Source organism: Vigna umbellata, chromosome 1, assembly GCF_029865625.1.
Source record: "Vigna umbellata cultivar VRB3 chromosome 1, Vumbellata_1.0, whole genome shotgun sequence".
NCBI classification, from domain to species: Eukaryota; Viridiplantae; Streptophyta; class Magnoliopsida; order Fabales; family Fabaceae; genus Vigna; species Vigna umbellata.
The window spans coordinates 42,486,630-42,499,451 of record NC_142165.1 but is presented as its reverse complement, the minus strand read 5'-3'; the positions used below and the strand labels follow the sequence as shown (position 1 = coordinate 42,499,451).

The window sequence follows — 12,822 nt, the reverse complement described above, 5'->3', positions numbered from 1 at the left end:
TAGCTCCCCGAATATATGAAGCATCACCAATTTAGTCTTTAAAGAAAAAAAAAATATAATTTGGTCTTGAATGTGTAAATAATATGATAATCATATAATGTTAAACAATTTAGAAAACTAAATGTTACCTAAACCTTTAATTTTAGAGATCAATTCGATACTAAATAAATGAATATTTTGTCATTTACTTATAATATTTAATGACTAAATAATCTTTTTTTTTACATATATTTAGAGACCAAATCAAATGTTTGTTTCTAATTTTTCAATAATTTAATTAACAACGTCTCATATGGAAGAACGCAATTAACTATATAATCCTTCTCATTTGAAATTATATATAAAATAATAATAATAATAATAATCCTTCTCATTTGAAATTTATTAGAAATTAGTTTTCAAAATACTAAAATTCATTGAAAGGGTTTAATAAAAACGCTCTTTCATGTACTCGAACCTTGAAAGGAATAAACGGTATATCAAACACTTTTAAAAAATAAACCGTATATCAAACACTTAATCAAGAGGCATTATTATGGACCAAACATACCTTATAATTTTATTATTATATATAAAGCTTAATTAGTAATTTAATATTTATCTTTTTCATTTACTTGTTTTTATATTATTTTTTTCATTAATTGAATTTTAATATATTTTAATAAAGTTAATTTGATCTTTTTCGTTAAATTAATATCAATGATGTTTAAAAAAATATTATGTTGTCAAAATTTTAAAATATAATGTGTTCTAGGATTTGTAAATATCACGTATTAAAATTTAGAAAATATACGTTATAAACAAAATGAGTTTCAAGATTGAAAATAATTTAAATTTTGATTAACAACAATTTTCAAATGTTAATGTAAATTTAAGTTAAAAATGAAATTAAGTTTTTTTTTATATAATTAGAGACCAAGTCTTTACGGAAAAACAGGAATTCAATTAACTAAAATAAAACAATACAAAGAGTAAAACCAATAAAAACCTAAATATAAAAACTAAAGTAAAATATTTATACAGTGTATTTTTTAAACGTCATTTTGGTATTTTACGTAAAGTTTAAATATTAAATAAACTGTCCATGTAACTTTCAAGATTATAGGAATTATTTATGTAATAAAAAAATTTATTCTGCTCCGGTATGGGTTAAGTTACCTAAGCTCTGCACAATTTTCTCCATACGTCGTGGTGTTCCGATGTCAAAGTTAATAATAGTCTGATTGGTAAGTTAAACGCGATAATAAATGCGTAACTAATGAATCTGTCTACTTCTTACCTTTGACTGTGTTTATAGTTTTGGTCGTGAGTTTTGGATTAGCAAAATCTTAATCATGGCCCAATCCACGGCCCAAACATCCTTAATCTTTCGAAAACCCACTTGTCTCGACCGTCCAGCCTTGATGTTTCTCGGATACTATTCGTCAAAGTCGTCTGAGGCCACCAATACATATTCGATTTTTATTATATATAGGAGTTTATTGAATTAGTGTCAACTACAAGCAAGACTAGTATTTAGTCTAAAAATTCTTTTAGAAATTCTAACAAAAAGTAATAAGCTTTAAATACATTGTATTAATGTAGAAAATAGAGATATTTTATAGGATAAAAAAAGTCAATAAAAGAATTAAATTTTAGGGAAAATAAGAAGAGTTTTTATTAATGATAGAATTTTTTTTAAATGTGTGGGGAGATTGATATGGAAGGTTACTTCATTGTTTGGAAGGTAAGAGGATACATGGGCCCCTTGTCCCTATAAAACCTCCAAACTTCTATCACTATTGTCTTCGTATCGATTTTAGATCTTCTTGGACCCCTCTTTTTTATTTTAATTTACTACTTTTATATAAATTTATTTTATTATATTATTTATATAGTTATTCTTTTCTCTTACTATTTCAGTTTGATTTTGTTTTTATTTTAAACTATTTGGCAATGTCTTGATTAGTACATAAATAAATGTAATAGCGGTAAATATATAGTCATAAGTGTGCGGTTAGTTAATCATTTATGAAATAAAGATATTTTAGTGAAACTATAACTATTTGTGATGGAAATTGATGTTACGAATTAGTTGCTGAAAATAAGATAGATATAATAATTGTGATGGTAGTTTATAAATGCTGAAAAAGTTGTTTGTTCCCACACTTTAACCTCATTCAACCTTATATTGCACGCCTCACAGCCTAAACTTAATGCTTTCTTTTGCTTACGCCTTTCGTCTTCCAACTTAATACACAATAATTAATCATTAAGTTAATTCATCCACTCTTACTTCACTCTTAACAAATTTAATACATACGTATTTCTTATTGTCATTTTTATTATGAGTTTATGTGATTGGATTTGAATGTTACAAATAAGTTTTTAAACATTAATCATAATATTTGTTCTTATAAAAACACTAAAATTGACAATTGTGATAGCACTGGTTATTCTTTCACCTTTCATTTATTTATCACAATCTAATTTTTTTAGTTTACATCATTGAACAAGTAAGAAAATTAAAGAAAATATATATAATAATTCGTGAACCTTAGAAATAATTTGACCTTTTTTTAATGATTAATTTTTTATAAGTAGTTAAAAAATTCATTTTAAATTTAATTCAATAGTACAAAATCAACTTATAAAATAAGATTTGCATCAAATTATATATTTTAAACCAGTCTTATCACTAGTTAATATAAAATTTTCAACACATTTTTATTTCTCGCTTATATATATCAAGTGTAAGACTAGACATTAATAAGTAGTTCAGTGACAGTTGAAACAATATGTTAAACAAAAAAACAAGTTTTTCAGTAAAAGACAATACAATAGGTCGAGTAAATGACAAATTTAATTATAATAAATTTTAACTTATGATTATCATACTATATTAAAAAGTAGATTTTAAATCTAACTTATTTCTACAAAATTAGTTTATAAAATAAAGTTTGTATATCTATTTATATACTTTAAATTATTGTTAATTTTTACTTAACGTGAAAGTTTCTAACACAAGTGATTTTACGTAGGTAAAAGTAGTTTCTATACATGATACTTCCACTTTTCACCTATATATGTAGATGCACCTACTCTTCCATAAACTCCTAAGCTTTGCATGCTCTGTTATTATCTGAAACTTTAAAGAAAACAAGAAGAAGCCAAATGCTCTGTTTTGCACCACATTTTCCCCTGCACTTGCCAACTAATCCCTCGTCAGTACTGATTGATATAGTTTTCAACTTAAAAGCTACAACTACTACGAGGTCACGATTCAGTGCACGTTGATTCAAAAGTTTTAGTTATGGTGCATAAAATTGTAGTTCATGTTATCAATCTGTCAACAACATAGAAAATTCTGGCTAGCTTCCATTATAGTTCATATACATCACGGAAACAATATATAATACGGAAAATGGAATCCTAAAATTTGTTAATCTGTCACTCTTGTTTAGACATCGTGCAAGTGTCACACTATTACTATGTAAGTGTGTTCGAAAACATGTTACAATAAATAAATGTAAATCTCTCATGAAATTAATAGTTACTTTTGCATTGAGTTGGAGAAGCTCTAATCTTAATGTTCAAGAATTACACACATAAGTTTTGAAGAACTCAATCAAGGACATTTTTGGATGATTGACCTAAAGCCTACAAGGGTATAACAAAACATCAGCAATAAACTACGAATTTAGTTAGCAAAATCAAAATTTACTTTGAAAGGAATTTCAACAGAAATTTGTATAAGAAGTGCAATGTTAACGCGTTATATTGGCGAAATAGACAACCTAGGCTTTTTCCACCTAGATATTTTGACTTTTGATGACCTCTAATTTCTGTAAGATCCCAATACAGAAGAAGTCAGTGTAAAACAGTTTGGGTACGTGGAAGGCAGCTATATTTAAAAGAAAAGGAAAAAGAAAAAGAAATAGTTTTGGTCTCGTATTGTGCAAAGGCAAGTGCCAAAATTTCCAAAAGGTGACCTAACGCACTAAACAAAAGGCAAAGAATGAAATACTCTAAGCCTTAATTTGGGGACACAATGTTAGGGTATGAACCAGCAGTGAATTTTCAACCATCAAAAGAAGGAAGAATCTCTTCCTGCGGTTCACGAACTCGACGAGTACTATGTATGAACACTTCAACGTGCAGCCACGTAAAAATCAAACGTAAATCCTTGTTTGGTAAGGTTACTTTAGATGGAGAAGAACCAAGTAACAAAAGTAAGTGATTATGTTATGATTCTCAAAACCAGTTGAATGATAACTTGATTGGAAAAGGTAGTTAGTTGTACGGAACAAACAGTAATTGCGCGATCTTTCACACTCAACTAACTGTTATAATACAATGTGTGAAATTATTTCTCTTAGTCACATTATTAGTTTTTAATTTTTCTTTCAAGAATTATGAAAAGTAATTTTGGAAAAAAATATAAAAAATGAAATCCCGATGAAACGGCATGGTCTTACCTGTTGCCTTGGACAACGGGCACTCAGCGGTGGGAAGTGGCTCTGCTCAGTCATTCCGGAAACTTGCCTCTTTGACTTACCTGACGTGTCCTGATCCTCTTTCTTATGTTAATTCAAACTTTTTTTAAAAAAGTAATAACAAATAAAAAATAGGAGTGAGGAAAAAGGTTAGAGAGAGAGAATGAGTGTGTGAAAGAGAGATTTTATATCATTTTCGGCGGAGGCCGTTGATTGCGGTTGGGAATAAAGCGCTCTGACATTGGGCCAACGCTCTTTTTTTGTTCTGTTTTGACCACAACACTTTCTTTCTCCATTTCTTTTTTAAATCAAATTACTACTACCAACTTCGGTTAACTTCTTCGGATTTCAAAAGAATTTCAAATATCAAAGTATGCATTTATCAAGAAAAGCAATCTCAGTAGTGCCTACCGATTCACCTCATCTTATGTTATAACGATAAAGTAAGTTTAAAGTAAATTATCCTTTTAAACTCAATTTGATTTGACAGAAAATCCATTTTGTAGATATTTATGTAACTTGAAAATTCTTAAAACAAACAAACCCACCTATAATTTGGAACATCTGACACAGCTGCCCATTAAATCTGTTTAAATCCCAGTTCTCTGTTTCTTCATCGTTGTAAATTATTCGTAATATTGGATGAGAGTTTTATAAATAAAATATTCCATACATTTTACCGAATATAGTAACAGAAAAAAGGAGATGATGTTACTCGTGTGGAACATAATTATCGTTGTTTTTTAGGCTGTGTTAACTTGGGATACTGTCGGTGGGAAGTTCAGATACGAAAAATAAATGGCCATAAGTGTGGATTGTCGGGTTGTCGGGCATCCGAATCCGGGGTACAGGGCTCCTCTGCCACGAGAAACCGTATGAACAACCGATGAAGCTTCTTCATCGTTGCGTTGCTTCTCAATAATTTCCTTTTCACAGTTGGTTTCGGTTGTACTGCTTCAACTTTTGTTGTTAGTTGCTATGCTATGCAAGTACCTATTCCATGTGACTCAACTCTCGCATTAACTCTACGTCTCACTCTCTTTCTCCACACACATTGTCATATTTCGATTCTCAATGCACCCACGTTTTTTTTTCAAAATGTAATATGAGATTATTGAAATTAATTATCTATGATGCTCCTCTCTCAAACCATGCACAAACAATTTGTTTTTTTTTTCTTTTCTTTGGGAGTTTATGTAATATATTAGTGAGGGAAGAAACAATTAAGAAAATGAGTAATGAATAATTAAATGGTACTACGACACGTAAATTACGGAAGTGTTGTTTTTCCACGCATGGAAGAAGGAACAATCAAATGGAAAAGAACATGGGGTTTCCATTGAAACCAAACTTAATAACGCTGGGAAATGGAAATCATTACCAGTCAAACATTGTTGAAACTTTTGCAGTAACTAAACCAATGCCCACCCACCACGTAACTCTTGGCTCATGTGCTCTTTCTGTGACCATTCACCATAACATAACTTATTCACATATGTTACCATTAAAGTATTTGAGAAGGATTTGGAAAATTTGACTACTAAATTATATGCAAAATTTTATGTACAAAACAAATCTTCACGAGGACAAGTGTACTCTAAACCTTTATTTCTAGTTGAACTTACTATACGGTTTATAAAGGAATGCGCCTATTGAAGATTTTATTTATGACAGGGTTAAGAATAGTTTCATGGCAGATTTCCGTGGTAAACTTACACGTGTTGACATGGTTTAATATAAGTGGTTGTATTTTGTACCAACACATGTTTGGTTGGTCGGATTCAAAAATGTCTCGATTGCTAGGTTATATTGGCAAGTATTATTATTGTGTACTATGAATCATGGTGTGAACATGTGATATGACTTTGAATTAGGCTTCCTCTAATCACTCTAAATTTTTCGCCATAAAACATTTCTTTTGACTGTTTCATTGTTGCTTGCCAGCGTTCTAATCGCACAACATTTTCTATAAATGTTTAAATAATTTGACTAGAAAGTTGTCTTAAATTAGAAAAACTCTATAAGAAAAAAAATGCCAGAGTCACAATTAATCACACACCATTATAGCCCAATCTAACAATCTCCCTCAGTAAGTCAAACCATGATGTCTTTTGTGAAGTTACATTCGTTAGCATGTTTTCTTATATTATAAAGGTTGTATTTTCTACCTAGAAACAAAATAAAGAATTACTACTAATTTTTTTTGGAGGTTGAAAATGCGGTGTCAACTGCTTCGTTAAAAGCAAGTATTATTGTGTGTACTTTGATGCCTGTGTGGGTGTGAATATGCGATGTGACTTTGAATATGGCCACCTTCCTTCAATCACTCTAATATTTTCCCATAAAACACTTTCTTTTAATTAAAATGTTTAATTGTAATCAATACTTTAATAGCAGTTGTTTTTCAAAATTTTACCCAACTTTTTATTTTTAAAACATTATATTATATTTTTTTCATATGTATAATTTAGGTAGAAATGTTCTTAAAATTTGTAAAGCATGTAACATATTCTTTTAGTGTATAAAACGACATTAGAACTTTTATCTTTCACACAAACAGAGTCACTGATAACGAGGAATAACTGATACCAGGTCACATTTAACACGTACCCATTCTCACTTGTAAATGAAATGGTTTTTTTATTTTTTGTCCATATTTTATGGCAGTAATTTCATTTGAAGCAGATACTTTTAAACCTCACCGACCTCCATCCTGTGAGGCCACATGCCATTGTCCCATTCTCATTTCTCATCACATCAAGGAGCTTCTGCATTGCAATTTGCAGCCACTTTAAAATCCAAAAAACAGAATAAAAATAATACCTTTATACCAAATAGTAACTAAATTACATCTTTTTTTTTATTGAATCACTGTCAATTTCTGGGTTCTTGATACCTTCCTTTTTCCTCTCCTCCATAATATATAGCCCCTGCACCTCCCCACTTTTCAATCCCCCAACTCCCTCTCCCTCTCTCTACTTGAAACTTCTTTCTTTTCCCAAGGATTCCCTCCTAACTTGGTGGGATTATCCGAAGTTTCAGCTGCTTCCACTCACCCACATTGTCATTTCCTTTTCACTCCCATATGGAGAAGCTTATCTGCATGTTCTTTTTCCTTCTTCTTCTGGCCCCTCCTTTTACTTCTGCTGGCCATGACTATGGTCAAGCTCTCAGCAAGAGCCTTCTCTTCTTTGAAGCTCAGAGATCTGGCTACCTTCCCCACAACCAGAGAGTCTCATGGAGAGCGCATTCTGGTTTGCAAGATGGCAAAGCTAGTGGGGTAATTTCAAAGCATACAAAACTCAATCAGTTTTATCTTGGTTTTCAGTTTTTCTTTGGAAAGTTCTGGTTTTTATTGTTTCTGCAACTGTTGCGGTGAAATTGCAGGTGGATCTAGTTGGAGGGTACTACGATGCAGGGGACAATGTGAAGTTCGGATTACCCATGGCGTTCACCGTTACGATGATGTCGTGGAGCATAATTGAATACGGCAAACAAATGGCTGCAAGCGGTGAGCTTGGCCACGCCATGGAAGCAGTTAAGTGGGGTACGGACTACTTCATCAAAGCACACCCTCATGCCAATGTTCTCTATGGAGAGGTATTATTTTTTATTAATTTAATCAATAAGGTTATTTTTTTTTTTTTTTTAAAGTTCTTTATTAGAGTTGAATTTTAATGTTACATCAAGGAATAATTGATTTACCATGACATCTTTTTCATGAGATTATAATTAAAAAAATGTTGGTGTTATGGCTTTTTGACGATTAGGTGGGAGACGGAAACACTGACCATTACTGCTGGCAAAGGCCAGAGGACATGACAACGGACCGTCACGCTTACAAGATCGATCCAAGCAATCCCGGGTCGGATCTCGCCGGAGAAACCGCCGCCGCTATGGCTGCTGCATCCATTGTTTTCCGACGCTCTAACCCTGCTTATTCTCGGGAACTTCTAACTCACGCCTATCAGGTAAACACTCGATCAACTAAATTTTATTAATTTATTTTTATTTAGTTATTGCATTGAAGTGTAGAGGCAGCGAAAGGGGTGAAACGTGGTGCGCATGAGTTGTTGTTGAGAACAGCACTGTCAGTGAAGTGAAGCGGTTGGAGTTAATAGGCAGTTACACTTTTATGAGTCTTTTGTCAGAGTCGTTATTGCGACCAAGTTGGGCCGCGTAGGTTACGGTTGCATTTGCACCAAAAAGTTACTAACATTAAATCACAACATTGTCCCTTTATTTTTCTAATAACTCTACATAGTAACTAAATCAACTAAAGCATGTTATATCAAAAATATTTTTTCTTTTGAATTATTTTATTTTATGACTTTCTGTACCGACACTAGTTATTTTTTGTTTGACGAAAATATAAATATTGTTTTAATCTCACATAAAAAAATATATTTATTTTGTTGGAATGCATTACGTAATTCTTGTGCTATAAAAAAGCAATGGAATGAATATAGTATCTAGAATCTGTGTCCCATGAAAGATGCTTTTTGTACACTTGTTAATTTTTTTCCCCACCCCTTTTTCTTTGGTTACCCTTAATGAGCAAATATGTTCACTGCAATTTCTTTTTTCTTATAATAATTAAAGAAGTGTGAACGGAATATTTTAGGAGAAAAGTAAAATTTGTTTACAGACGAGTTCACCTACCGATCCTTTCAATGCATTCTCATTTTATAGATAATATTTTTATTTTATTTGTTTTTTTTTTACTGTATTGAGAATTAATACTAAAGATTGTGGTCCAAAAATAAATTTGGTTGTTATGTTTAAATGGGAAGATGGAGAAGAAAGAAGAGTGGGGTGGTCTCTGATGGGTCGGCGAAGGGACAGTCTTACCCATGTGTTGTGTAGTCCCTTGGAGGATCCTAACCTTCCTTCAAAATGCTTTCACATCACACAAAAATCAAACTTCGTTATTGCCATTATACCCTCTCACGTGGCCATACTGTCGGTGCTATTTTTGGCACAAATAACACTTTGCTACTTGTTTGGTGTGTATTTACTTTACCACCACTCTTATGGGGTCTTAAAATAAAAATAAATAAATCTCTATGTGTACTGGTTTTTTATACTGGTACTGGTTATATCCTATCTATATTTTCTCCTACCTTATACTTTACTCTTTCACCAACTTCTGGATTCCGTTTCTGTTTGCTGTCACTGTTCTTGATAGGTGAAAAACATGTTGCATTTAATTATTCATTTATTAGAGTTCGACTGATGAAGAGAGAAAGATGCTTCTGATATTCTGGTCTTAATAAGACTCTTAAGTAAAAACAAATATGCTATTTGGGTCAGATCTGGATCTGATGACCCCTCTGGTATCTGTTATTTTAGTTGCATCTAATAAATAAGGATAACCAATAGGTTGATTTAATAAATGTTTCACCAACTTAGCTAAGATTAATTAATTAATTCATTGAATGAGAACAGTGAAAGTGAATCCACTTTACTCCCTTCCATCCATTTTCACCAGGATCTGCTCAACTGATTCTCCTTGGCTTTGTTCTGTTCATTTCAGTTGTTCGATTTTGCTGACAAATACAGAGGCAAATATGACAGCAGCATTACCGTTGCCCAGAAGTATTACAGATCAATCAGTGGCTACAATGTATGTTTATCAGTTTTGATTGTGTTCTCTTCTCTGAATTAAATATGAACAAATTTAAAATTTTTCCCTTTTTAAAAAGTAACATGAACGTGAAATTATTGGCTTGAATTAGAATTAATATAAACAAGCAATGGTAAATAGGAGCAAACAAATGTAATTGTTTATTGAGTTTTGGTCATTGTGGTTGCAGGATGAATTGCTCTGGGCTGCTGCTTGGTTGTATCAAGCATCTAACAATCAGTATTACTTGGATTACCTTGGAAGAAACGGTGATTCCATGGGTGGAACTGGTTGGACCATGACTGAATTTGGTTGGGATGTTAAGTATGCCGGGGTTCAGACATTGGTTGCCAAGGTACAAACACATTCTTAGCTTCTTTTTTTGCTTATTTTATCAAATATTGGCAGCTAGCTAAGAATCTTTCGTTGTTATTTCCTTGCAGTTCTTGTTGCAGGGAAAAGCTGGTCATCATGCTCCAGTTTTCGAGAGATATCAGCAGAAGGCCGAATCTTTCATGTGTTCGTGCCTTGGAAAGGGTTCTCGCAATGTTCAGAAGACTCCTGGTGGCCTCATTTTCCGCCAGAGATGGAACAACATGCAGTTTGTCACAAGTGCCTCGTTTTTAGCCACTGTCTATTCTGACTACCTTGCTTCATCTGGTAGGAACTTGAGATGTAATTCAGGCAATGTTGCCCCTGCTGAACTTCTCTCCCTTGCAAAGTCTCAGGTAATTCAACCTCCTGCATTCCATTTTGTAGTTCGTGTACTAGAAAGTAAGTTTCAGTGGGAACTAAAACTTGACATGCTTAATCTTCAGGTGGACTACCTTCTTGGAAACAACCCAAGAGCAACTAGTTACATGGTGGGCTATGGAAACAACTTCCCACAAAGGGTTCATCACCGAGGTTCCTCCATTGTTTCGATCAAGGTTAACCCTTCGTTTGTCAGCTGCCGGGGAGGTTATGATACTTGGTTTAGCAGCAAAAGGAGTGACCCCAACCTACTCACTGGTGCTCTTGTTGGTGGACCTGATGCGTATGATGACTTTGCTGATGAAAGAGATAACTATGAGCAGACAGAGCCAGCAACCTATAACAACGCTCCTCTCATCGGTATTCTAGCACGTCTGAATGGAGGTCATGGTGGCTATAACCAGCTTCTTCCAGGTATTGCCACCATTAATCTTGCTGTATGCCTTTTTCTGTTAACACTCTTTGATAATGTTGTAATCGGCTTTGATATCTTCCTTGCAGTTGTTCCCGCTACTAAACCTGTTGTTATCAATCCTCGACCATCCCCCAATACCAAGACAACTCCATCTCCAGGTACTGTTTGTCTAGTCACTTCACTAATTCACTTGCACAATGTATATTGCTTAATTAACCGACAAGTACTAGAAACTAAAAGGGTATGTATATGTTGAGATCGACATCTAACGGGAATTTCTTTTTCAGCTTCATGGTCAGGCCCAATTTCTATTGAACAGAAAATGACCACCTCATGGGTTGCCAATGGAAAAACTTATTACAGATACTCAACAGTGGTGACAAACAAATCTAACAAGAGTCTCAATTCTCTCAATCTTTCGATCTCCAAGCTTTATGGTCCAATCTGGGGTCTCACAAAGTCTGGTGATTCCTACACATTCCCATCATGGCTCAGCTCACTAGCTGCAGGCAAAAGCCTTGAATTTGTCTACATCCATTCTACTTCTCCAGCAGATGTCTCTGTGGCTAACTACGTGTTGGCCTGAGAGGTTTGAATTTGCTTTGAAGTGAAATGAGAACAGTTTACTGCTTTGTTGTGTAAGACTGTGTAGCCATACAAATGTGCAGTGAGGAGAGGGTGTTTACGTTTTTACTTTTCTATTTTGGTGTCAAATCTTCTTCTTCTCTTGTGTATTTTGCATTTCAGTAGGTTAGATCAAAGTAGGTAGATTATATAAGATGGAAGGACCGGAGCAGAAAGGAGTGAAGAGACAAAAGGGCAGAGCTCATCCTCTTTCTCTCCGCTTTACAACTTATATACAGTGAGTGATACAAGACAGACAACGAAACAGGGTTGTTGAGAAGTTTAAAAAAAAAAATGAACTTCTCAATATTTGAGAGAAGAGTCATCACTTGTATTTTTCAACAGCTTTGGATGTCTTTTCTGTGTTTGATGTTGTAAGCTTTACAGCATTTTGTACTCTCTACAAACAAACAGTTTGTGCTATATATATATTATTATGTCCTTGTGCTATAAAATTATAACTAGCATATTTGGCTATTTCAAGCTTGTGATTTTTAATTGAATGGTCGAAAACTAACAAATACTGTTTTGTGTGATTCTAAATTTTAACTGTATATTATACTCAGCAATGTTAATGTCAGTGTCACGTTCAAAGCCCTCAAAATGAGCGGCCAAGAAGAATTTTTCGGAGTGAACAATAGTAGTCACTCACATCTTATCTAATATACTAAAAAGGAGACAAATCGAAACTTGAAATTACAAGAACAGTTGAAAACCAATTTGTAACATATAATGACTATAACAGAACTTGGGGATTTAACAGAAAACATGTCCGAAGTTTCATTAACTAGGAAGCTTCTTCTGTTCTCGGAAGGTGCTCTGATCTGAAGCAAATGTGACAGACCATCTTTTATTGTAAGTCCATGTGAGCTTCAGAGACAAACACAGGAGATAACAGCTAAGCTGGTGTGTAATACGTAAAATGAAAC

The 12,822-nt window shown here is 33.2% G+C and overlaps 1 protein-coding gene across 1 annotated transcript; it reads left to right on the top strand.

Moving 5' to 3' along the window:
• The first annotated feature begins 7,406 nt into the window (after positions 1 to 7,406).
• LOC124824200 (endoglucanase 6) lies at positions 7,407 to 12,370 on the top strand. Its single transcript, XM_047296584.2, has 9 exons — positions 7,407 to 7,755; positions 7,863 to 8,075; positions 8,246 to 8,446; positions 10,012 to 10,101; positions 10,292 to 10,456; positions 10,545 to 10,829; positions 10,920 to 11,268; positions 11,356 to 11,427; positions 11,557 to 12,370. Exons 1-9 carry the CDS (start codon positions 7,561 to 7,563, stop codon positions 11,853 to 11,855), a joined length of 1,869 nt encoding a protein of 622 aa, XP_047152540.2. The 5' UTR covers positions 7,407 to 7,560; the 3' UTR covers positions 11,856 to 12,370.
• Positions 12,371 to 12,822: the final 452 nt, after the last annotated feature.